This window comes from Prinia subflava, chromosome 5 (assembly GCF_021018805.1).
Source record: "Prinia subflava isolate CZ2003 ecotype Zambia chromosome 5, Cam_Psub_1.2, whole genome shotgun sequence".
Taxonomy (NCBI): domain Eukaryota; kingdom Metazoa; phylum Chordata; class Aves; order Passeriformes; family Cisticolidae; genus Prinia; species Prinia subflava.
The window spans coordinates 41763479-41788855 of NC_086251.1; the positions used below are offsets into that span (position 1 = coordinate 41763479).

A 25377-nucleotide genomic window follows, 5' to 3' on the forward strand; every position below is an offset into this window, starting at 1 on the left:
GAGTGTTGCCAAACTTCCTTAGGTTTCCCAGGAAAGGTGAGTCATCTCCATCTGTGATGATACTGAAAACCCACACAGCCACAGTCCTAGTCTGCCTGTTCCAGGTGATCCTGGAAAAGCAGGAGCGGACTAGATGATCAAGAGGTCCCTTCCAAATGATTCTGTAAAAAAAACCAAACACCAACAGAAAAAAAATGAGAGGTCACAGTGCAGCCAGGAGGCTGGAATCCAAATCCACTCTCATGTTTGTGTGACCCCCTGTGGCAGCAAACTCTCCTACAAATTATAAAATTAATTCATCTGTGCTGATGATACTGGAGGTGTGTAATAAGGTACTGCTGCAAGCAATGTCACTCCATGGTGACATGCACTGTGCTTTCCAGAACCTTAAAAAACATCCTGCACCTCATTTTGAGGAAGGTGATAAATTGTTCAGGATTAACACACAAGAGTCACAACGTGCTTAGTGGGGGAAGGAAAGAAACAGCCCAAGGAGAAAGAGACAGCTTTATTTACAGAACTGAAGTGAGGTCTGAAAGGATGAAGCCAGCAGCTACCTGAGGAGTTGTGTTTCTGAGAAAGTGCATTTCAATCCTTCCTGCCACAACACTTTCTGAGAAAAGAGCTGCTGGGGCCAATAGGTTTGTGTAGCTGAGAAAGGTCCCTGCTTGCTCTCCATCCAACCCATCAGGACTCTGACCACCTCCACACCAGGTATTTCTGTGAGAAAGGAATCTTCCAAACGCTGCGGAGTGCTAGCAGACGGATACTGGCAGAGGTTGCTGTCCTGGCTGTCTGCAGAAGTTCACACACCTCTTTTCCTGGTGAGCCAGAACAAACAAAAAAAGGAGTGCAACTGGTCCTTTCCTCCAGCACTTCCACACAGGGAGAACATGGTTCAGGTAGGTTTTACTCCAGCCACAGCCATGATTAGTGATGCCCAAGCCAGCTTGACTGTTACAGAGACTGGTCAGCACTGTCTGGTGGAGAGACTCACAAGTGTGACTGACATCTTCCTCTTGCAAGAATAAGCCCAGGCACCACCCAGAGCAAACATTCATCTTGCTTTGCCCAGCAACTTCTTTCCATACACACAAGTGATGCCTGGCTAACAGCCATGTCAAAGACAATCGATTCTAAAAAGAATCAACCCTGATGGATCAGTACCATGGTTTCACCAGCTACATTTTAGCAGCTGTCTTCAGCCAGCCTGAACGCCACGGTCCCACAAGCCATGGGCACCCACTGACACTGACGAACGTTGATCATGCAATGAGTAGTAACTGAGCTGCTCTGCTGGCACTGGACTGGGTTGTGCAGTTCCCTCTTTTGGTGACAAGGCAACGGCCAAACAGGCTGTTTCACAGGGGTTCAGTTCTTCCACCGGATTTGCTAAAGAGAGAACGAGACATGACTAACAGCAATGCTGAACACAGAGCCCTAGGGGCCAGCTTAGAGACTCTCAGTCCCTGACAAGGACAGCTATGGCCAGAGTGTGCCATTTCTATCAGTATAACCATTCATTCCTACCATGAATGCAACCCCAAACAAAAAGATTAGCTCCCCAGCAGGGATAGAATGTATGTAGGACAGCCCCTACACCTAATCTGTATCTGTTTCTGATGAGAGTGTCTGGAAGAAAGAGTAAGCATTTCTTACCAAGTTGCCAAGAATGCTGTTTATCTTCTCTTCTTCTGCAGAGCCCCGCTCCACCTTGCCTTTATAAGCTGTCAGCTGGATACGATCCTTTAGATCCCGGTAGGTCTAGATAAAGAGCAAAACCAGCACCCACCTGAGAGAAAGGGACACTTCCATGGCTAGATGGTGTCCTGCAGATGGGCACAGCAACTCTACAATTCCCCATCCAGTTCCCAACACAGAACAATTTCACAGCACAAGTGCTAGGAGCCTCTCTCCTGGCTCATGGACTTCTACTGGGAACCTTATCATTTTTCCCAGGCCACAGGGATTAACGAACCCCACTAGGCACCTGACAGAAGTGGCACATGGCAGAGAACAGAAAAGCTACAGAAAAAAAGCAGTTCCATGTTCCATCTCTTCATACAGCAACAATCTACCTCTATGACAACATCATGGCACTTGTATTTGGTAGCGAGGTTCAGCCGAGTGTCCACATCTTCCACCAGGCGCACGTATTCCTGCAGCACCTGTGAGAGACAGAAGAATGTTTCAGCTCCCTTCCACAGGAATGTCCTGCCTCATTCCTTCACCCCAGTCCCAAAACCTTTCAAGGTTGCTGGTCACACAGACTTCCTTGGCTCCTTCCTTGGGAACAAGTGACCTCAACTTGTTCAGGATCCCAGAGGCTTTGCTTACAAAGCTCAGAATCACAGAATAAGCCACGTTAGAAGGGATCCACGAGGATCATAGAGTTCAACTTCTGTCCCAGCACAGCATCATCTCCAAGGGTCAGAACATATGCCTGAGAGCATTGTCCTAATGTTTCTTAAATTCTGTCAAGCTTCATGCTGTGACCATTTTACCTGGGGAGCCTTTTCCACTCTGCAATCACCCTCTGGGTAAAGAACCTCTTTCCAATACCCAGCCTAAACCTTCCCTGACACAATGTCAGGCCACTCCCTTGGGTCCTGTCACTGGTCACCCCTCCTCTTCCCCTCACAAAGAAGTTGTAGACTGCAACAAGGTTTCCCCTCAGGCTTTTCTTCTCCAGGCTGAACAGACCAAATAACCGCAGCTGCTCCTCATACAGCTTCCTCTCCAGGCCCTTCACCATCTTCATGGTCCTCCTTTGGACACTCTCTAGTAGCTTTATAACCTTCTTAAATTGTGGCACCCAAAACTGCACACAGGACTCGAGGTGAGGCTACCCAGCTCAGAGCAGAGCAGGAGAATCCCCTCCCTTGCCCAGCTGGCCATGCTGTGCCTGATGCACCCCAGGACAGGGCTGGCCCTCCTGGCTGCCAGGGCACTGCTGGCTCAGATTCACTTGCCAGTGACCAGGACCCACGGTGCTGCTCTCCAGCCTCTCATTCCCCAGCCTGTCCATACATCCCAGGTTGCCTCATCCCAGATGCAGAATCATCACTTTCCCTTGCTGGACTCCCTTTAATTCTGGAGACTGCCCAGCCCTCTAATATGCTGAGGTCTCTCTGCAGAGCCACATTGCCTTCTAGGGAGCCAACAGCTCCTCCCAGTTTTGTATCATCTACGAACTTGCTTAATATCTCCTCCAGTCCTGCATCCAAGTCATTTATGAAGATGCTGAAGAGCACAGGGCTGAGGATGGAGCCCTGTGAACCCCCACTAGTGACAGGTCACCAGTCTGATGTCACCCTATTCACTGTAATCCTTTATGCCCAACCCATGAACCAGATGGTCACCCATCTCATCACTTGTTTATCCAGCTGTGTGCTAGACATTTTGTCCAGAAGAATACTCTGAGAGACATCAAAGCTTTACTGAAATCAAAAACATTAGATGGAATGGCTTCCCTTGATCAACTAAGTGGGTTACCTCAGAGCTCATAAAAGGAAATCAGATTTAACAAGCAGAACTTTCCTCTCATGAAGACATGCTGGCTGTGACCAATGACTGTGTTGTGCTCCAGGTTTTTCAATACCTCTCAGAATAATCTTCTCCATAACTTTAACATGCACTGAAATGAGACCAGCAGTCCTACAGTCTCCAAGGTCCCAACACAGAGCAGGACATAAGCAGGGGTTCCTGGCTCACCTGCACAGGAGCATTGTTCCTCTGCAAGATCTCCACCACACGGTGGAAGCCAATAGGTGCCTTCTTCTTGGTGTAACCCAGCCAGTTCTGAAATGAGAACCAAACATTTGTTACCCAAAAGGACAATCCCTCCAGAAAAATGTGTTCTTTTCTCCCAGTGCCAGCAACATACTCCACAGCCACCACATGCACCCCATGGCAGAGCCCTTCAGGCAATGCCTGGGCACAGGCTGGCTGCAATCCCTCTGGAAACAGAGCCCAGGGGCAGCCCCCTTCTCTGACCGTATTGCTGCAGCCAAGCCAGGCCCAGCAGAGGTCTTGGGCAGGGAGAGGAGGGAAGTATTGCAACACCCTGCAGCAGAGGTGCTGGGCCCTGCTGAAATAAAACCAGTCTGTCCAGTAACTCCAGAATAAGCCAGCTATCAGTAGCAGATGCCAGTATTTGTGACTGTGTCCCCAGCAAGGCTTTCTGCAGCTCACCTTGGTGGTGAGGAGGGCATCCACATCACCCCAGGCCCGCAGCTTGGCACGGGCAGCCAGGGCAGTCAGCACATACTGCTTATCAGGAATCTGCAAGGCAGAAAGCTGCAGTCAGAACAGTAGCACAGCTCAGAAAGCCTGTGTGGGCTGGACATGAATGGTGTCTGTCCCAGCCTTGTCAGGACCCACACCAACACCCAGCAAAGAGGCAAGATGCTGCCTGATGCTACAGCACTGCAGGGATTTGCAAGTGCTGCTGCAGACAGGGTACCTCCATTGAAAATCTCCATATGATTCCCACTTGCCTTTCTGAGACTCCAGAAGGGCCCTGCTCAAAAAGGATGCCATGGCCCCCTCCCTAGCTTAGTGCTGAGCCCCTCAAATTCCTCCTACTGAGCCCCTTCATTACATACAGGTTGTCTGTGCATGTTTTCAGCTAGTGCTGCCACAACAGGGGAGATTCACGCACCTTAAATGTTTTCTTCAGGTTGGTGGGGCTGCTGAACATTCCCTAGAGAAAGCAGAGAAGTCAGTGCAAACTCAGAAGAGCAGGCCACAGCAAGGGTTCAGACACCTGTTATACGGCATCTGCCTTGCACAGTCAGTCCCCAAGATTTTACTGCTTTTTGCTCATGTCAGTGCCACAGGAGGAAGCATCTGGCAGAAGACAGCAACTATCCCACCAAATTAGCTCTCTGGTCTGGTTTCCCTACATCCTCAACTGGTGCACCTCCAGCACTTCCAAGATCAGTACCATGCACCTCAGCCTCATGGGATTTACAGTGGTTTCTAGGGGGCAACTCCCTGACAGACTGTGTCAGGTTGAATGTCTTGGAACACAGAACTCCAAACTGGTGCCAGGGGACAAAGCCTCTCTCAGGGATAATATGAGCTCTCTTTCCCTTTCTCTCCTTAACATGCCACAGCTTGACCACCCCACATCTTGAGGGCTACAAGGTTGAGATACAACCGTATCTTCTGCCACATCATCCTCACCTCAGCCTCTGTGTAGTGGTAGAAACAGGAATAGAAGAGGGTGGTCACTAGTGGCATGTTGAGAATTGAAGCCTTGCGAGGATATTTCCGGAACAGCTCTGACTGCCCAGCCATCTCCAAGTGCCGATCATTAGCCTGTGGAATCAGGAAGACAGGCAGGGTGAACACGAGCCAGGACACCTGCCTGTTTAGCTGTGGGATAGAGACCTAGAGAGAGAGGGTTGTGACAGCAATGTGCAAGCGTAGCCCCAAGATGCTATCAAGTCTCAGATCTGGTATTTCACATGTGCCTGGTACAGCAGCCTGAATAACAATTACAACTACACTAGCCAGGGCAGGCTGGTTAGATCCAAAGTGGTGTAAGTTAGGGACAGCAAGAGACCTCACAGGTACTCTCAGCCATCTCCTGACCAGCAGAGAAGATTTCATACCTCAATGATGATCTGTCGCTCCAACAGGGTATAATGGTCTTGGATGTGAGATGTATCCTCAGCTGAAAATGGCAGCCTGGCGAGACATGAAGGAAAGAGACACTGTGACCAGCTCTTAAGTAGAGAATCCTTCATTTACTTCTAAGTACACTTAGAATTTTTCTTCTACCAAACAAGCTCCCATTCTTCCCAGCTTGAACAGCTCCCTGCCCTCTCCAACTGACTCTCTCCTAGACAGGCTCCAGAGAAAGAAACATTATGTGGCACCTCTCACAGAATAATCTGAAGTGGATGCTACCAACATCCTCAAGTGCTCAGGCACCAAGACTTTCACCCATTACAATCTGAAGGAGTCAATGATCACAAAGTCCCTTGAAGCATTTTTCCTCCTGAATAAGCAGCAAAAGCTGCTGGACTAGTGCCAACAATTCCTCTCTGGTCTCCACAACTCTACCCCTGCTAAGGGAAAACCCACATCAGCTCACAAACCTCCTAAGCCATGGCACTGGTGCAGAGGTCTAATTTTCTTCACTACCACCTTCTGTGAAGAATCCACATCCCTCCCCTGCTTTTGCATTTGTTTTCTTACCCAATGCAGCCTTTCAGAAATTCCCTCCTTTTTTCTACATCCTGGATGTTCAAATGCTCCCGGTACTGAGACAGCTGGAGGGAGAGAGGAAAGAAGCAGTCTGTTCTCACAGATTTGGGAGATACGGTATTCCAGAGGGTGAAATGGGGATGAAAAGCTTTCGCCTGACTCCCACACCCTCTGCAGCCAGCCTCCCCCTGCAGTAAGGGAGCTTACGCTCCTGGGAATACTCACAGCAACTTCCTCAGTCCTGTCTAAGAACCTGTAAAAGGGAATTAGCAAGCATTAACTTGGAGGCAGGTTCCTAGCAGTGTGCTCAGCCCTGCCACAAGATGGATCAACAGCCTCACCTGAGCAGATCCAGAAGGAATTTCTGCTCACCCATCTCTCTGAGGAAATGGATCAGATGGCACAAGGCCACCTGCCGCACCTCCAGCTCCCGAAACAAGATCTCTACAGGGGAGAGAGTTTATGTACAGGTGGGTAAGGTAAGACAGCACTACCAAGCAGAGGGGACTTAGCACAGTGCATGGAGTTGAAAGCCATTGGCAGGATTCAACAACCTCATGCCATCTCAAATCACAGTCTGGGAGGCGGGAGCACAGAAGAGCCCAATAGCTGGGCTGACAGCTGAATTCACAGCTGAGTGCTACCTCTACAGATTAATTTTCATTCATCCCATCATCACCACCTACCACTGCTTAATACTCCTCTCTGAGCCTTTGTAGCCATCACCATCCCCCCACCTCCCACACTATGCTTGCAACAAAAATATTTCATGCCTAGTAAAAAAGCAATACCCCAGATGGTCTCTTTGTAACTTGCACCCAAAGAAAGGATTACCCCTCCATCCTTCTATGAACACACTACAGAAATCCCAGCCCCAGTCACACTCACCTCTCCTCAGCGTCCGTTTCAGGAATATCAGGACCTGTGAGCACAGACAGACGGCTCAGAATTAAGACAAACAAACAGCACACTGGTCAAGGCCTAGAGAAGGTTTTGCAAAGGGCCTCTGAACACATAGCTCTTACAGCACTGAACTTAATTCTGGTACCCACAACACCCAGGACAAGCAGCGAGCCTGGGCCACTGCTGCCTAGATTCTTGCCTAAGCTCCTGCTCTGGAGTTTAGAAGAGTGAGACCAAAATTTACAAAGGAAAACCTTTCCATGCAAAATCCAAGGAATTAAAAGACCTAGATGAAGGAAGCTCTGACACAGTCTCATTTCCTGTCTGATACTTTAAAAGCCAGAAAAAGTGATGAAGCCTCAGATCCCAAATGCCAAGTCCCAGTTCTTCCATGCTGCAATGAGCAGATTAAAACTTGACCTTCAAGAAGTAGTTGCAAAAATCTGTAAAGCTGATGGATCAGATTCCTTATTATTAACATCAGTTCTGCAGAGTGGCAGGAAAGACAGCAGGAATACAGAATTTCCCAGTCTTAAGCTTTGACACTTTCCAGTAACTGTTTGGTTTGACCAAACAATAACTAAAGAACACCCCCAGTCTTGCAAGACTGGGTGGCCAGCTGACTGCATTCTCACAAGCACACTCTGTGGGGCCACCCAGAAACCCCAGCCCTGTACGGCCCCAGCAGGACTCACAGCTGTAATGACATTCCCATCATGCCCTGCCACAGCTTCATCCAAGAGAACCAGCTTGTCCTGCAGGGAGCGAAATCTCTCTAGAGAGCAGACCTAGAGATAGAACAGGAAGAAGCAGGCATGTGGGACATGAGACAGTCCTCAGGCTGCACCCAAGGCATTATTTATTCCTCTCCCATAAGCCCTTCAGCAACATGAATAACCACCCTCCCAACAAGTGGAGAAATTCTCATTTAGCTGAAACCACATGCCACGTAATCTCTGGAAATCTGTCCACAGGGGTTGCAGTCAACCCTCATTACGGCCCAGTCTAGGAGCAGACAACATACATTCAGCACAAACAGCCTTGTAACAAAACAAAACTTTCCTGTATACCATAAACCACTAGCCCTGACAGAAGGAGGGAACTCTGCAGGCTCCTTTCCACAAAGGAGACCAGAAAAGTAGAGTCATAGCTCTTTCTCCCTTCTTACCCCACATCAGTGGCTTCTCTCAGCCTTTAGTTCACCTCAGCCTTTAAGGAGACATGTGCAGAGTGAAACCACAATCTCCCTATGTGTTCACTGCATACTGAGGCAGCTGAGACTGAGATTACAGCTCCAGTGAAACCATGTCTGTCTTCCTCCCTCAATCTGCCACCAACTGAACAAGGAGATAAAGCCCCACCCTCTAAGATTTTAAAAATAAACCCAGCCCCAGGGAGCAGAAAGGGTAGAAAAGGACACAGCAGTACAGATACCTACTGTCAGAGCCTTGCTGAGGGGACAACTCAAGTAAACAAAGCAACAAAACCCTGAAGTTCTCCTGCTGCTCCTGAGCTAGTGTGATCCCAGCACTGCCACCTGGCAAAGTAACAGACAGGCAGACCACCATCCCTGCTAGGTGCTGAAAGCAACACAGATCCCCTCCTTGCTCCAGAACAGCCAGGAGCATAGGACAGTGTAAAGCATTTTGGGACCACCCACCCTCCATCTCTTACAAGCAGGTGGGTGTGTAAAGTCCTTACCTTGCCCCTCTGCATTCGTCTGACTGTATCTTTGGGGCTCCAGTCACTGCTGTAATCCTGCCACAGAGAAATAAAGCCTCAGATCATTTCAGCAGTCTCCAAGCTGCTTTCCACTTCTGCTGCATCAGTGATGGCCCACATGTAGCTACTCACACCTATCATTCAGCTGCTCCAGGAAAGGTGTTAGTAGGATGTGTATGTACATTTTTCAGATGCAAATGCAGAGCCCTCAGACTCTGCATATGCTGGTGTGGAGGGAAGCTAAAAGCTCATATGTTAGCACAGCCTTTCTATTGCCTCAGTAAGGTCTGTCATGGTATCCTTTTAAGAAGTGCATTGCATCAGGTTGCTCTTGCAAACTCCTTTGTTTTCAGGACAAACAAAACACATGCAAAACAGACTAACCCAAAACTGAAGGGCAAGGAGTCAGTTCCTTGTTACAATTCAGACAGACTTCTGCTGGTGAGCCTTCCACAGCAGCGTGGAGAGCACAGGGACAACAGCCTCAGGCAAGCACCTGGGGAGTCGCACAACACAAGGACAATGTGACAAGGGCATTGAAGCCTGGAGGAGGATCATCTTAAGGTAGTATGCTACCACTGCTGCAACGACCAGAATTTTCCCCCTGCAGCAAGCAGACACTATGATCTGAAGGACTGGATAAAAAGTGATGGTGGCCTGAGCCACTCCTAAGTCAGATACCATAAAGTAATCTGGGTCTCTGTGAGGCATTCAAGCCAGTGGTAGCAATTCAGCTTTCTGCCTCAAAAGGCCCAGAGAAAGGGAGCAACAAGAACGAGCTCTGACAGTGAATTAATTTTAAATCCATTGAAGATTTATTGAAAGCCCAAATCTAAGGATGAGAGGTCTGACCCAGTCCTACTGGGGGACCTCTACACATCAGTCTCTCAAAGCACTGTATTGGCTGAGTGTCAAATATCCTGAGCACCACGGTTCCCTCCAGCCTCTGGCCAGAGGCAGCTTCTCAGCCTGTCACTGTTAGGACACTCATCAAAAGCTGCCACTAACTTTCCCTTCTTTGTTCCCCACTTACACCACCCCTGTCTACATTTAAGAGGCTGTATAATCCTTCTCCTTCCTCTTTCACTGCTCCTGCAGGCCCAAAACAGAACACACCAGGGCACTCTTGTTTCTCCTGCTGTGCTTTGAGGAAGTGCTGTCTGTTAGGTTATGTCATTAATGGCTAACTGACAAAATACACCAACCTGGGCAGGATCAAAGGGCCAAGGACAGGTGGACCATGAACCCTAGCAGCTCAAGGATGCAAGTGACAGCTACTGGAAGAGACTGGGGTCTGGGATTCAGCTACAAAACAAACCAGATGTCTAAGACCAGCTACTGGAGTGACCCACAGAGTGTACTAGTGTTCCACTAGTGGAATTGGTCAGATAGGAAGGAAACTCAGGATCAAGCTTGAGTGTTTTCTGTATGTGTCTACTCATAAAGGCCCTGGCTTCTGTCTGTGTTAATCCATGCAGGCTGGAGTACTGTAGTATTGTTAGTATCATGCACATCTGTACCTGTAGGGCATACAGGCTCAGTCCTGTTACTGCCTGGGCCTAGGGACATGGGACCACAACCTCACACCTAATAAGAGGAGTCCACTCAGTCCCCAAAGCCCCTAGATTCTCCACCATCTGTCGCTGCATATCTGCTAGACAAACACTCCTGCCAACTGGAACTCTACCTCTGCACAACTCCCTTTGTGTTGTCCCAGGGATTCACGAATAGGAAATTTCAAAGCTTTCATATTTAAAAAAATCACATGTAAAACCCATACGTGACGCCAGTTTATCTGACCCAGCATGAAAGCAGCTTACAGATAAAGCACTATTTTGAAATCTTTTGAAATCCAGTCCACAAAGACTGCTGGGCTATTTATTAAAAGGAGTAACCACAACCAAGACCCCCCGCAAAGCTCCATACTTCTGAGCAAAAGCTGAGAAGGCTTAAATTACTGCAACGCTGCATTTTGCAATTCCCTGTCCTACTGCCTGCATTGCCCTCTTCTGTCTGAAACAGCAACTAATCACTCCCATGAAACCAGCAGAGTAGGAAGCTCACTAATCTCATCATGCATCAAGCACAGGCTGCTCACCTTGTACTCAGCTTTCGGTCTGCGCAGCTCTGGGGCATAGCTTTTAACTCCCGTGTCAGTGAGGGCTGAGAGGGAAAGGCACAGGTCAGTACCACATAAAAATCCTGATTCACATTCACTTCCAAACCCATCCTTTTCTTGGTTTTTATGGTAGAAGACCCAAACTTAAGCACCAAATGGCAATACAGCATTACTCTAAAACAAACAGTTGTCAGATGTACGTAAGTAATTACCCCAAATCATCATGCCGAATCTTTAATTTCCTTAAGGAAAGAACCACCCATAACTGAACTTTCAGACAGCACATGATTCCATTTCCCCTTTTGCACCATAAGGTGGATAAAACTTCCCTTTTTTGGAAATGCTTTGTTTCATGTAAATCTGCACCCTTCCCAAAATAAGGCAGGGGCCCAAAACTTACCATCTGAAAGAGACTGGAAACTTGGAAGTTTGTTTCGTCCTGAAATAAAAACACTGATGAGACACTGCCCCTTCACCAGCAACATCTTCTCCTAGCATAAGCCTAGACTGCAGGGCCAGTTTACTGCAGCTATGCCCCTGTAGAACAAGCCACCCAGTACAGTGATTCACACTACTCTAGCACAGCTGAGGCTCACCTGCTTACATTCTAAGGCACTGAAGTTGTCTGTGGCATCCCAAACTACATCGCATTCCATCCCTATCAGCTCTCTTGGTGCTGAGACCAGGAGAGGTTAGAGCCTGAATTCCCTCACCCACCTGCAGAGCAGAGGCTCAAGCATAGAGTACTGCAACATAGGCCATGCATGGCAACATGGACAGCTCCATCCACCAGGGCTGCAATTTGGATGCTGTTCTTCATGACTTTACTGTCAAAGCTGAGAGTAAAACAACACCCCAGACAAAGAGAGACAAAGTAAAAGCTGTTTTGTTGTCTTGCCGTGAGAGAACAGAGCTGAACTCTTGCAAGCTGTTTATGTTTGCCCACAGCCTGCTGCACAGCTCCCCCCCTAACCAGCTATGCTAACACTGCTGCTATCATCTGTTTGCTGAAGCAACACCAACAGCAGCCAGCTGAGCCCCAAATAAAGGATAATCAATGTCTTCTCTACAGAACTGAAAATCAGATGAGGGCTACATGGGCCAAACAAGTCCATTTGCAGCCTGCTCTTTTCCACCAACCAAATGGATTGCCACACAGTGCTGTGCTCTGCCTTGCTGTTCTTTGGAACCTCCAAAAAGGTAATCTCCAAAGCCCCCTGCCACTCCACAAAAGCATGTGATCTACTGCACAAGACAGTCTTCTATTTCTGACCAGTGAGCAATACACTTCCACCCTGAGGGGAGATTGGAGCTTCCCTGTCTCATAATACGCTTCAGATAAAGCCATTTACATAAGATAACACAGTTGGCCCTTAGTCTTTAAGGAAAACACATTTGTCAATATGGTGTATAATGAACCTCACCTTTGAACAAGCTGCTTAGGGAGTAGGAAGAAGCTTGTTTGGGAAGAGCAGCATAGGAGGAAGAGCCCTTCTGCAGGCTGGAATCTCGGCCATCCAGGGAGCTCGTGCTGCCAGAGGCTGTCTCTTTGATTGACCAGGAGATACCTGTGTGCAGACAGGTCATTTTGAACCAAGAAAGAGCCTGTAAAGAATGAACTTCTGGCACAGCAGAAACATTACCAGCTGTGTGCTGGTCAGTTCTGCACTAGCACATCTTGGTAAGTCTGACCCTCTGCACCAAGTAGATGCAGTGCATCTCTCCATGCAAAATCCTAGTCTCATGTAATGCTGCTTGCCAAGCAGTGGCATGCTGTCCTCCAGAATGGCTGGTTTCAGGAACATCATACAGCTGGCTATGGCTTGTGTAAAAGGAATACATAGAAACCCCTACCATTTATATATCATTGCACTGGGAAAAGCATAGTCCTTGCTCTAAAAGTACAAAGCAAGACAGGGAGCCCCTGGCCTACCTCAGATTGCGGAAGCTAAGAGCATGCTTTCCTGAACACTGAACACTAAGATAGTTTTCCTTCCCTCAGAGACAAAGCAGCTCTCAGTGTGCACCTGCTGCTGGCAACAAAGCATATGTCTCCCTCCTGCCTGCTTAAGACAGTTTGTCCTTGTTTTCACACAGCTGCACAGCACACTTATTTCAGAATCAGGATAACAGACAAAAAACCACAATAGGTAGAAAGGCCCTGAGTAGGAAAGAAAGCAGAGGGAGGAGCTACAGCAAAGGACAAGAAGATCAGTCTTTGGAGATCATTTGGGTGATCCATATGGAAATTTTCATGGTTTGACACTGGCTAGCAAGTGTCACAATTCTGTGGGTCGTGAGCTCAAAAGAACAGCACACAGCATTGTGTGGGCCATGAGCTTGCTCCCATCATCACTAGAAACACATCTGCTTAATGCTTACAACTCCCTTTCAAATATCAAATGAAAGAGTCATTCTATATACACACATTGAACCTTGGATTATCTGCTTAAAGTGCTGTGGGGTCAAAACAGAAACTTCAAATAGTGCCATTTCAGGCAGTGGTGTGAAGGAATTGATCACTTAGAATCTCGCAGGCCACCTGAGCATGATGAGTATCAATCCATAACCTCCAAAATACCTGCTCTGACCTTGGCTACGTATCAGAAAAAACACAGTGAATTCCCTCCACTTGTCTGCACTCCCCTTTTTTACAGTTTGGGCTTCTGCTCAAACTTCTCCCTCTTTTCAGTGGATCTGCTCAGGTAAATCAAGTAGCTCACAATGTGACCTGGAAGACTAGAATCAGATTAGATATGCAGGATTAGATACCAAATAATACACCTGACTTAAGTGACTTGACTCAAGCAGCAATTTAAAACCCCTCTGTCTCAGGGATAATTTGCAGTACTACTGCACTTACTTCCCACAGGTTCTCCACTCCAGCTGACCCTCTCGAGGTCGTCATCATCATCATCGACGATATCCCGAAGGCTGTTCACTGTCCGTTTGGATTCCTTTAGCTACACACAAAAGAGTGACCTTGCATAAGGACCATCAGAATTGCAGAATGCACTTCATTTCCTATTACCATCAAACATCTCCCAAAGAACTTTGAATACAGCTTCTTCAGCTTCCATTGCTTCTTCTCGGGATGATATTTTAGTGCTGTAGCTGTGCAGCATAGCAGCCCTTCCTCACCACTGGGAGCCCCAAGGACACCTACATGGACACTAACAACTCAACCAGGGGGAGATGCAGTTCGGTGCTCGGGCGAGGAACCACAACCTAATGAGACTTCGGACTGGTTACTGTGGAGGGAGAAGACGGGAGCCCTTGGTACCCGCCGCAGTGGGCATGAGGTGACAATCCACCTACAGAACATCACCGCAGTGGGCAGGAGGTAACAATCCACCTACAGAACATCAACTCTCCGCGATGTGCAGGGCCGAGGCCTGCGCTAGGACGGCTACGGGGGCCCACCCGGCGAGGGTGTCTTAGCGGCAGTTCCGGGGTCGGACCCTCCTTACCTGCGAGAGCTCGTCATCCTCATCGTCAAAAGTGAAGGCCCGGAACTTGGAGCTGTGCCAGTACTCCTCCTCGTCCGCCCGCACCCTGCTCATCTGCAACGGCACCGCGCGGCTGCCTCAGCAGAGGGAGGGAGCGGCTGCCTCGGGGCTATCACCGCCCCTGCTGCTGGTCCCGGCCCTGCCGCCCCCGGCCCCTCTCTCACCTCGCCACCCCTCCCGCGCCAGCAGCAACGGCGTCCTCACGGCAGGGCGGGGCGGGGCGGGGCGGGGCAGCGGCGCGCGGCACGCCGGGACACGTAGTTCTCCCGCTGGACGCGGCGCAGCCGCTCCTCGTTCACGCACTACGAGTCCCGGCGTGCCCCGCGAGCCGCACTGACGTGCCTTCGGACTACCAGTCCCAGCGGGCTGCGAGTGCGGCGGTGCGGTGTCTGGGCCCGCAGCCGGCATCGGGGCTCTGGAAGCTGTGGGCCGACTCCGGGAGCTGTGGGCCGGTGGAGACGGGGCAGGACGGGAGCGCCAGCTCCAGCTGCCTGCGGCACGGCGGAACCAATTAGCCGGGCGGAACCAATAAGCCGGGGTAGCGCCGCGGGGGCGTGCCGGAAGGGCCCGCGCCGGGCGGAAGGCGGGAGGCGGCGCGGCGGTTCTAGCAGCTTCCACGGGCGCTCGGAGCGGAGGCGGCGATCCCGGTCCCGATGGCCAAGTGGGGGGAGGGAGACCCACGCTGGATCGTGGAGCAGCGGGCGGACGCCACCAACGTCAACAACTGGCACTGGTGAGCGGGGCGGCTGCTGCCAGATCCGCCCGGGAGGCCCCGGGACGGAGGGGGCTGCACGGCCGCAGTCGCGGGCAGCGGGGCCGCCTCCCGTCCCCTCCGCGCGGACTGGTGCTGAGGGGGGGTGTCCGGGGTGATCCTCGGGGCGGCCCCCGGCTCCGTGCGTGTGTAGGGGGGTGCCCGAGCCTAGGTGTGCCGGGGGAATGCGTGGAGGTGGCCTGGGGAAGAAATCTGTGTGTTTGTGTTGAAGCCGGGCAGGGAGACAAGATCGGGGAACACTGGATAGTCCCAATATGCGCTGTCAACGTGGCCTGTCCCAGATTCTCACCCGGCGCGGTTCTCTGCAGGACGGAGAGGGATGCCTCCAACTGGTCCACGGAGCGGCTGAAAGCTCTCCTCCTGCCTGTCAGGGTGGAGGGGGAGGAAGGGGCCTGTGAGGTGACAGAAGTGAGCAAACTGGATGGAGAGGCCTCCATTAACAACCGCAAAGGGAAACTTATCTTCTTCTATGAGTGGGCTATCAAGCTGGCATGGACTGGTGAGTGATGTGCACCCCTCCTGTTTCAAGGTCAGATTCATGTATAATAGCAAGGGCAAGGACACTTATCTCATATGGGAAATAATAATAAAGGGAAGTATTGTATTTTGATACAATACAAGTTTGCTCTGACAGCAACCAGAGTAAGAAGGGTTGATCTGAACAATACAATTGCAGGTACCTCAAAGACAGGATTGAAGTACAAAGGATTTGTGGAGATTCCTAATCTCTCGGATGAAAATGACATCGATGAAGTTGAGGTAAGTACAGCTGGATGTATGAGTGTTCTTAAAGGAATAGTCACAGCATTAATATTTGTTTCCCTGTTATCTTTCTTAAAACCTTTCTTTGAATTGTGAAGAATTTTTAACTGCTAGAGACTGCTTAAGTTAAAAGGATCAAAGAGTGGTTTGGGTTGGATGAAATCTTCAAAGGTCGTCTATTACCAACCTGTCAGCCATGAGCAGGGACATCTGTCACTAGACCAGGTTACTCATAGCTCCATCCAACCTGGCCTTGAACATGTCCAGGGATGGAGCATCCACAGATTTCCTGGGCAACCTGTTCTAGTGCCTCACCACCCTTAAAGTATGGAATTAGAGTAGAGATTTTCTTTCTAATTTTAAATCTAAGTCTACCTCCTTCAACTTTAAATTGTTTTCTTTCATTCTGTCCCTACACTCCCTAATAGCGAGTCGCTCCCCCATCATGTTGTATCACTATCAAATTAATTTCTGTCTCCTAGATGCAAAGGGCTCTTTGCACAAGAGGGTACTCAGGCACACATGTGCAGTACTTTTGGCTGAGGGAGATGAGGTGAAAGATGAATAAAACTGCAGGGCTGTTTATGAAAGTTTAGCCAAACTGTGATGTTGAATTGAGTAATAAACGAACTGTGCACATTTGTCCTTGTTAATCAATGCTTGTCTTTGTTGTTTAGATCCTTGTCAGCCTTGCTAAAGATGAGCCTGACACTAACTTGAAGACCTTGATGAAGCAAGAGGGTACAAAGAAAATTAGAGATGCAATGAAAACTTACATCAGCACTCTCAAAACGGGTCTGTAACTGAGAGGGAGAAGTGTGATGGGAATCCATATGGACTAATTCTAAAGGAGGGCTGGGCGTAAAGAGAGGAGTTGCTCACTCCATCTCAACAGAAAGGTGTCAGAGCAATAACAGTAACTTTGGGAAAAAGCATTTCTGGCTCTAGACAGTATAGCACAGCCCAGAAAGATTTGTTTTGGTGCTAGCACAGTAATAAACAGTATTTTTGAATTTATATTTTAAAACTGAGAATGCCTTTCATATCCTGATGCTATAGAGAAAATGCAAGCCAGTAAAATGTGTTGGTTACCCCAGTGACAGTCACTGCCTGTGGCACAATCTGGCCTTCAGTTCACTTACTCCCTTGGAAGGTGATATCTTCACCAGTTTGCGGTTTGGGGTTTTTTTCTTGGCTTTTTTTTCCCCTCTTGCCATAATGGTAAAGCCATATGGTGTTACTTGGATTTTAGAATAACTGATGTCTGGAAATTGCTTTGCAGGTTTTGTTGGTGTCTTTTAATGAGCTGTCTCAGCATCTGGATCAATTTTTTTTTTTAAGTTAAATCTGAGTCCAGCAGTTGGAGTTAAATCAGTGTGCTTTGGTTGAGTTTGGCTTTCCTCTCAAATACAGGCTGGGAATGCTACAGTTGCTTTTTATATCCATTTACCTGTATTACAGTACATGTTCTAGATATGCTGGGTACAAATCACCACTGACTGCTGTTTTTCCAGGATCACATTTCTGTACTCTTGGGTTTTTTTGGGCACTATAGTTTTCAGGCTGGGAAATGCAGTCACCCAGTGAAAGGTCAGAATGCTAATCAGAAAAAACTGTGTGAGCTTATGGGCTGCAATAAATGACAGTAAGTGGGAACCAAGTATTACAGGATACAGGTTTATGCACATATGATAAAATTCTGCTTTCTAATGGAATTTTGCTACTCTGGACAGGTGAAGAGGAAGAAAAAGGAGCAAGATGTTGTATAATTGGTAAAAGCAGAAGTGACTGAGCTAGAGAAAAAGCAAATGTAATTCTGAACAAGGCTGAAGGTTCTGATGTAGTTACAAAAGTGTTAGTGCTGCTGGACAGGGCACTCAGACTGCGAGGCTTGCCTGGCTCTCCATGTTTAGTCCCAGCATCTGGTGTTGATAAAGATAAATCAAAGAGGGCCATAGAAGTTACTGTTGCTTACTGCAGTGGTACAAGAAATGAAGAGCCAGTGTGAAAAGACATGAAAAGGCTTGGTTTGGTGTTTCTAGGCCAGCAAGGCAAAAGTTTTTGGGGTGTGATTGCAATTTATATTAGAGAGCAAGAGAGGAAAAAAAGCTACCTAAGGCTAACCAACATTAATGTGAGAGCAGAGTGTGGAAGATGCTATGTCTAGGCTGCAAAGAGGAGGTAAGTTTCTAAGTGTTAGTGTAGGCAGGTTCTGACAGGGCCTTTGGTGGAGAATAGTGAGGGAAAGAATTAATTGCTTGTAAAAATAAGTCTGTTCACTTTTTAAAAAATCTGTTTCAAGTCATGGATGTTAGCAAGAGCAAGTGGGAAACCAGGAAGCCCCTTTTGGTTGTGTATTTCAAAGTACAGTCAGAAGGTTTCCTTGCTCTTTTATTGGTTTCATGGCCACATTCCTGTCTTTCCAGAATTCACCCAGGGCATGATTTTGCCCACAATGAATGGTGAACATATGGAAACAGCACCTCAGGTGGCTCCTAAAGCAGAAGACCGCAAGGTAAACAAAACTGCAAACATGCTTTGGGATCAGGGAAGAAAGGTACACTGTATTAGATTCTGGGACTTACAGGAGCAACCTAAGTTGTGTATAGAAAATATACATTCAAGAATTGGCAATCTGTGGAATAGGTGTGACAGTTTCCGTTAGAACATGATGTTTCTTCCAAGCAAGTGATAAATCTGCTTTTTACCTTAAAGTATCTAATTGCATCTTTACCAAGAGCCTTTGTTTTCCTCCTTGGATATGTGAACCATTTGTTTATTTTTGGTTGAGGTTTTTTTTTGGTGAAAAAAAGTGTGTACGTGATCGTTTTCCTTGTTCTGTTAGATGGCTGCCAGGAGCAGTAGTGCCACATCACAGTCCAAATCCATAGGAGTCAAGATCCCCACCTGTAAGATCAGTTTGAAGGACACCTTCCTAACATCTCCTGAGGAGCTCTACCGGGTATTCGTTACCCAGGAGGTAATGCCTGCCTTGTTCTCAGAGTTGTTCTTTGCATATAGTAGGCTCTTCCTAATAAGCTTTTTAAGAAGTTCTGTAGGACACTCACAGTCCATGAGAATGGAATAAGAAAGCTTTTCTGCAGAGTAGCTGCTGAAAGCTTGTGTGTGCATCTTTTCACACAGCTGACAAGAGGGGATTAGTGCCAACCAGAAGCAAGTTCCAGACAGCTGTCAGCACCTATGTGTAGGTGTATCCCTACGGCATGTGGCCAGATCACTTGGTATTTACAGTTGTGTCCTTCTGGTTTGTTTGTTTTTGCTTTTTCTTTTTAAGGTTAGGTGGTATCAAAAGCATGCTTTGTGAATAGCTTCCACTTTTCTGCACGCTATTACATAGTTTAGGACGAGAGAGCAGCATTGTATCATTATTTAAACATGGTCTCAGTCTTTTGTTCTTCCTATTTTGATAAGAAACATGAAAAAGCAAAGGATATTTTTTCTTAGAACTAGGTTTCATTAAGAAATCAACAAAATAAATCACAGTGTGACTCTGAACATTGCATAGCACTAGAAAGCTGGAGGTAATTTTCCTTGGGCAGGTGAAATGTTGCTGTGGTGACCAAAAACTTGCTTTTCTGGCCAGGGCAGGGGTTTTGTCTTTTACTGAAGACCTTACACTATTGACTTACCTCTTCTTCCAGAATTTTGTAGCTGGGTGGGAGGCATTAGGCAAAGAGTTTGCAGGAAGATAATGCACATATCAGGTCTGCTCCTGAATTCTTTTCAGATGGTCCAAGCTTTCACCCACGCACAAGCCACCTTGGAGGCCGATAAAGGAGGCAAGTTTCAGTTGCTGGATGGCAGTGTCACAGGAGAGTTTGTTGACCTAGTAAGTACTAACTAGTTCAGGTGTATCTTGCTCAGAGGCAGCACTGTTATCAGGCTGTAACTTTTTATCAGTTCTGTTACAATGCTTCTGTTAGCTAACTGCGGGGTTCTACCTGGTGCCCAATAGTTATCTATAATTTCTGTGGCTGTTGAAGCATTCCTAGTAGTGTGGATTAATGCATGGCATTTCAGTCTGGGGAGAAAATGTGTCATATAATGCTTCTAGTCATAGATCTCCCCTGTCTTTGTGTGATTTTATTTATCAGGGGTTGGAGGAGTGTTAAAGATAGTAACTGACCCTTTTTCTCTTTGGCTCAATTGCCACTCAAGTCTTCTGGACAAAAACCTCTGTCTCAGCGTTTGGAGCTGTACTGTTGAATACCTTTCCAGAAGGGGATTGAAAAGAAAAAGACATTTAAAATCTCCCTCTATGTGTGTGTCTCTCAAGGCATTTCTAAGGCTTCATTCGTATCAACACAATACTAAATGTTTACTGTTAGACTGCAGGATTTACAAAAAATCACTACTCAATCTTTTGTCTCCCTTTTCAAGGTTCCTGAGAAGCAACTTGTCATGAAATGGAGATTTAAATCTTGGCCAGCTGGTAAGTTTTCCAGAAATGGACTTGCCTGTGTTTGAAGGATACCAGCCCCGTTTGCCACACTTTATTGTGGCTCGTGATGGGGGAGCCCACGATGTTCTGGGAGCTGCTCCAGTGTTAGCCCAGCTTCCTATCCCACATTATCATGTCTGCATCTTCAGCCGCTGTGTAGAGCAGCGAGCAGGTAGGAAGGATGAAGTAGCGGCTTGTGCAGCTGTAGCTGCAAGTGCCTGAATCCGCAGGAAGAGGGAGCCCTCTCCAAGCTGTGTTTTAGGGAAGGCCTACAGCTGCCATAAGCAGAGCCTCTGGGAAGGACCTCGATGAGTCTTTTAAGGGGTGCCCTGTGAAAGGAGGGCAGAGCAGCCTCTGGGGGCTCTGTGTACTGCAGTGCTGACCGATTTGCTTTGGTTCCTCTAGGGCACTTCGCAACCATTACCTTGAACTTCAATGACAAAGGTGGCGAGACGGAGGTGTGCTTGGAAGGCAAGGGCATTCCTGCCAGTGAGGAAGAAAGAACAAAGCAAGGCTGGCAGCGCTACTACTTCGAGGGCATTAAACAGACATTTGGCTATGGTGCCCGCTTGTTTTAATACTGGTTGCTGGGAGGTTCTGCCTGAAGACTCTGCCACATGGACTGATCAATTTCTCGCCTGTTCTTTTCTAATCTTGGCCCTGCCGCTGAGTAAAGTGGGATGACAGGTGATGAGGAAGGCCATGGAGCAGCACCACTTTCAGTCCCTCACTGCTTTGTGCATGTCTTGTGCTGCAGGGGATTCTCTTACATGTACATACTTCTATTGCTAAATAAACCTAACTTAAAAAAACACTGTGGAATTTGTGTCCTCAAACTGGCTTGAGTTCAAAGGGTTGGGTGATAGGCTGAGGGAGGGATCTGTCTGCAAAAACACTGATCAATGAGGATTGCTGATGCCAATGTGATTTACTCCTCACTTCTGGGGGAGTGGAGAGCATGAGCTTGATGCAGTTTTTAGTCTGAGCAGCTGCTCATTTTCCCTCTGCTTTTGATCTGCCGCTAGTAAATGTTTCAAACCCTTCCCATTTTTGAAGGGATCTGTGATCCTGTTCAAGCTGTTCCTTTCCTTTGCATATCCCCTTCAGCGGTCATTTCTTACACTTCCACTAGTCTGCTCTACCAGAATGACAATCATGCAAACCAGTGCTAGGGAAACTCCCACCTACGGAATGGTTCTAGAAAGTGGGGCCCAGGGCCAGCCACTGCCAGGAGCTTCAGGCCAAAGCAAACTGGTTTTCTTCATAAATCCACCTCCATTTAGTCTAGAGTGCAAGACTTTTTGCTCATCATACTTCAGCTATTGCTTTAACTGGTGAGGAAGAAAAAACACGCTTGTTCTAACCTGCTAATACATTAGCTCCTGAGCTGTCTTCAAAAGCAATAAACTTGTTTATAGGATGGGTGAAAATCTGACTGATCAGAAGTGTTAACCTGCTTAACCTCAAGGGTGACAGAAGTGCTTGGTTTTCTTTTTGAGGCATGAGCTTCTCTTATATACTTTGTTTTCTCCTAGTGTTTCCTGCAGAGCTCCTCTAGTAAGCTAGAAGAGAGTAATGTTACTGGGTGAAATGTACTGCTTTGGGGATTTTTGGTGGTTGTTTTTTTTCTTTTTTTGGGGGGTGGTTTTTTTGGGTTTTTTTTTTTAATTTTTAAAAATCTGAATCATATGTGGTAACTGTTCCCTTCAATAGAGGAGACGGGAGAAAAACTTAAGTTTTTCTGTTTTAAAAAAAAAACAAACCTGAATGTAGTTGTTGGAGTCTCCTTTTAAACTATAAAGAGCGTTCTGCCTGTTCTCACTACTCCAAAGTGCTGCAGTATGAAAAAGTCATAATAAAGTGTGTATAGACAAACATCAAGAATGCAGCATTGAACTGAATTCTGTAGTGTGTATTCATCCCTGAGCTGACCTGTGAGAGCAAAAGTTGTACAAAGAGGCAGCCGTAGATAACAGTAGAGCTTCCCTGTGCCATGCGGGGTTGTTTTCCCCAAAGCACTGTGTGGCTGGGAAAATGGATGCAGGTATTTTGCCAGGATTTTTGTGCACAGATGAAGTGCTGTATGCACCCGATAGGCTTCGGGGGGGGGTGGGTAACATGATGGAGCCACCCTGATCTCACTGTACAGCCTGTATGCTTGGTTTTTGGGAAATCCTGGACAGAAACATGGGAAACCCTAAACAGCAGGACTAGCAAGTGAGTTCACAGCCAAAAATTTGGTAAAAGAAAAGCAAAATTATTTAAAAACTGAAAAAAAAAAGTTTGTTCTAAGCTTGAGCCAAGCGTGACAGCTGAGTTGCGATGTCTTTGCTGTGCTTCGGCAGCTCTGCCGCGGTAGCAGTGCTCGCCTGCTGCAGGCTCTGCTGGCACAGCTGGGCCAGGGCAGCAGAAGGCAGGCCCTGCTAATCACCTGCTGCTGGAAGGTTAGGAAGTAGGACAGGAAGGCAACTGAAGTGGAATTTTAATTGCCTTCCTTTCATCACAAGCAGGGTTTACTTCAGGCATCCTGCTGCTACTCTAATAGGGCACGCTTCGGCCTCGGCCAGCAACCCACATGCATGGGGCTCATGGACTCAGGGCTTTGCTTGGAGGCCATTTGAGGGCTCTTCCAGCAAAACTGAATCCCCTGAGTTATGCTGGTGCTTCCCCAGCTGGCTCCCTGCCCTGCAGGCTGGAAATCACCATCCCACAGCAGAACAGGCTGTGTAATGTAGCCATGCCTTGGCTGCTGTTCACACGTGAATCTCTTGGACTATCCCAGCAGTGAAGGAAAGCTTGTGCTAAAAGGCCAGGCTGTGCACTCAGGCAGAGCGTGCCAGGCTGTGCCAGCTCTAACGAGGCACAGCAATGGAAATTAAGGCCTTACACCACTTCAGGCGTTCACTTGGTGAAGGAGATCTGAGCCTTAAGTCATGCTAGAGAAGGTCGCTGCACTGCACTTGCTCACTGCCAGCACACACTCCTTCAGCTCCAGCTGCCCCCGGGGCAGCTACACGATGCTAATGAGAAACCCCAGACCTCTGCCTTACTTGGAAGTTTTGGGAGACAGCCACAGTGTAGTAGTCCTTCAGCTGTTTGGGGAAGGGAGGGATGTATAAGATTAGGGAGCAAAGCAAGGTTCAGTATACATTGGCCCAAAGGCTCTTTAAGAATCTGACATGGATAAGAGAGAAAGTCTTGTAAATTAGAGGAAACAAAGGTTAAAAAACCAGAAAACAGAAGTGAATTTTTCACACTGATGAAAGTTAGTGGTCAATCCTCACTGACTATGCTGTTATGAGGCACACAGAGATGAGTAAGGAGCAATCATCAAACTGTAAACCAAAAGGGGTCTTTGAACTTTTTTAAGACTGTAGGCAATTCTCTAGATAATAGTTTTATTAGTAAATAAGGGAAGGCCTAATAAAACTGTAATGAATCCTGTACATTTCAGTACAGAAGATAATATACTTGGTAATATACTTTTTTACTTAAAAGTTAAAAAAAAATTACATTACCACTGATGCTGTAAAAGTCAAGTTTAGGAGACAAATTTAGGATCAAAAATGATTTTGACCAAGTGGAAAAGTCAGCAGGACTACAGCTGAAAACCTGCAGCATGTTAGGGTTTATTTTTTTCCTAGTTTTCCGCTCCAGAGGTGTGCCACCAGCACAGAAGACTAATGTGGCCTCACAGTGGGGTGTGTCCCTTCACAGGCCAGAACAGGGGTGTCTGAAAGGTTTGTTTCTTCTCTATAACTACGGTTTTAACTCAAGATCCACAGACCACAACCACACCTTCCTCTTTCCCAGGATAATATCAGGCATTGCAGTTCAGGCCTGCTGCACAGGCTTCAGCTAAAGTCTCCTGGCATTATCATTCTGTTTGCACCTTCCAGATGAGATCCTTCTGGGCCCAGCTGGGCTTTTGGTTGCTTTCTAAGAAGCAAATTCTTGGAGCTGGTGCCCTGAAAAAAATCAGACAGGTAACGGGATCTCTGTTGCTGTAAACATGTTCCTACAAAATCTCATGTTCATCCCTGAGAGATGGGCTTTACTCACCCCACCTGTGCCCCAGCAAAATCTGGGCATGGCTCCTTCTGTGTGCAGACAAACACCACTGTGTGCTGGATGCCAGGGGACTGGTCCAGCTCAGCTCCAGTCCACGCTGGCAGACTAAGACAACTCAACAACAGCTGGTCAAGATGTTTTGTGTTCAAAGCAGCAGGCAAAACTGCAGCTTAAGACTGGCACAGACTCACTCTATGATTTCTGGTGACTTCTCCAGGTCTTCAGCACCTGCAGAATTAGGGCAGGAATTCTTCCTGCTTCCATCCTCTGGCTGTGGGATTTCTATATCCCAGGAGTTTCACAGCAGGGTTCACCATCCAACATAGCAAGGACCTTGTTGCAGAGATTAAAGCACATTAGGCAGGTTATATACATAGCAGTAATTGCTGACTGCTCCTCCAGGGAGTGATTTTCTCTGAGCAGAGAGGAGCTCAGCCTGCTCCCCCTGGCTTGGGCTCCATGCAGCCATGTTTCTGATGTTGCAGAAGGCCAGTAGGAAGCCCCTAGCATCCTCCACTGAGGGGAGTCACCTGCTCCTCACTGGCCAGCAGGGGTGCAGGCAGCTATGAAGCAGTCCCATGCCCTTGACAGATGTGCAGCCAGCACAAAGCACAAGGAGCAAGAGAGAAGGAAGGGAAACAGCTGGAAACAGCAAGAGCTTGGAAGTGTTTATGATTTACGCACTAAATTAACAGAAACAAAAAGCTGTGATCCCTGGCTTTGCAAATTTCCCTGCTATAACTATCTGTTGGCTCTGGAGGTGGTTTGCCAAACCATTTTTTCAGCTGGGATGATGCTGGGTTTTTCCCCCTGCTTCCACGCTTCATACTCCTGCTTA

General features: G+C 47.7%; 2 protein-coding genes across 3 annotated transcripts; one reads left to right on the forward strand and one right to left on the reverse strand.

Annotated features, from left to right (window-relative positions):
• Positions 1 to 23: 23 nt before the first annotated feature.
• On the reverse strand, positions 24 to 14774 carry VIPAS39 (VPS33B interacting protein, apical-basolateral polarity regulator, spe-39 homolog). Of its 2 annotated transcripts, none has more exons than XR_010080574.1 (20): positions 14434 to 14630; positions 13827 to 13926; positions 12388 to 12531; positions 11364 to 11402; positions 10943 to 11007; positions 8824 to 8880; positions 7818 to 7910; positions 7108 to 7141; positions 6561 to 6663; positions 6445 to 6472; positions 6211 to 6284; positions 5622 to 5697; positions 5191 to 5325; positions 4664 to 4705; positions 4195 to 4284; positions 3715 to 3801; positions 2079 to 2168; positions 1660 to 1764; positions 558 to 1392; positions 24 to 161 (listed from the first exon to the last, which is right to left on the reverse strand). XR_010080574.1 is itself a non-coding variant. In XM_063399068.1 (20 exons), the coding sequence occupies exons 2-20, from the start codon at positions 14524 to 14526 to the stop codon at positions 1372 to 1374; spliced, it is 1476 nt and encodes a 491-aa protein (XP_063255138.1). In that variant the 5' UTR covers positions 14637 to 14774; the 3' UTR covers positions 494 to 1371. The 2 variants fall into 2 exon arrangements, 1 of the variants encoding a protein (XP_063255138.1); XM_063399068.1 differs by lacking the exon at positions 24 to 161 and adding an exon at positions 14637 to 14774 and having other exon boundaries at positions 494 to 1392; positions 14434 to 14526.
• Positions 14775 to 14911: 137 nt separating this feature from the next.
• Positions 14912 to 21286, forward strand: AHSA1 (activator of HSP90 ATPase activity 1). Its single transcript, XM_063399069.1, has 9 exons — positions 14912 to 15205; positions 15553 to 15743; positions 15921 to 16003; positions 16684 to 16801; positions 18433 to 18521; positions 18852 to 18986; positions 19755 to 19856; positions 20408 to 20459; positions 20874 to 21286. The coding sequence occupies exons 1-9, from the start codon at positions 15126 to 15128 to the stop codon at positions 21044 to 21046; spliced, it is 1023 nt and encodes a 340-aa protein (XP_063255139.1). The 5' UTR covers positions 14912 to 15125; the 3' UTR covers positions 21047 to 21286.
• Positions 21287 to 25377: the final 4091 nt, after the last annotated feature.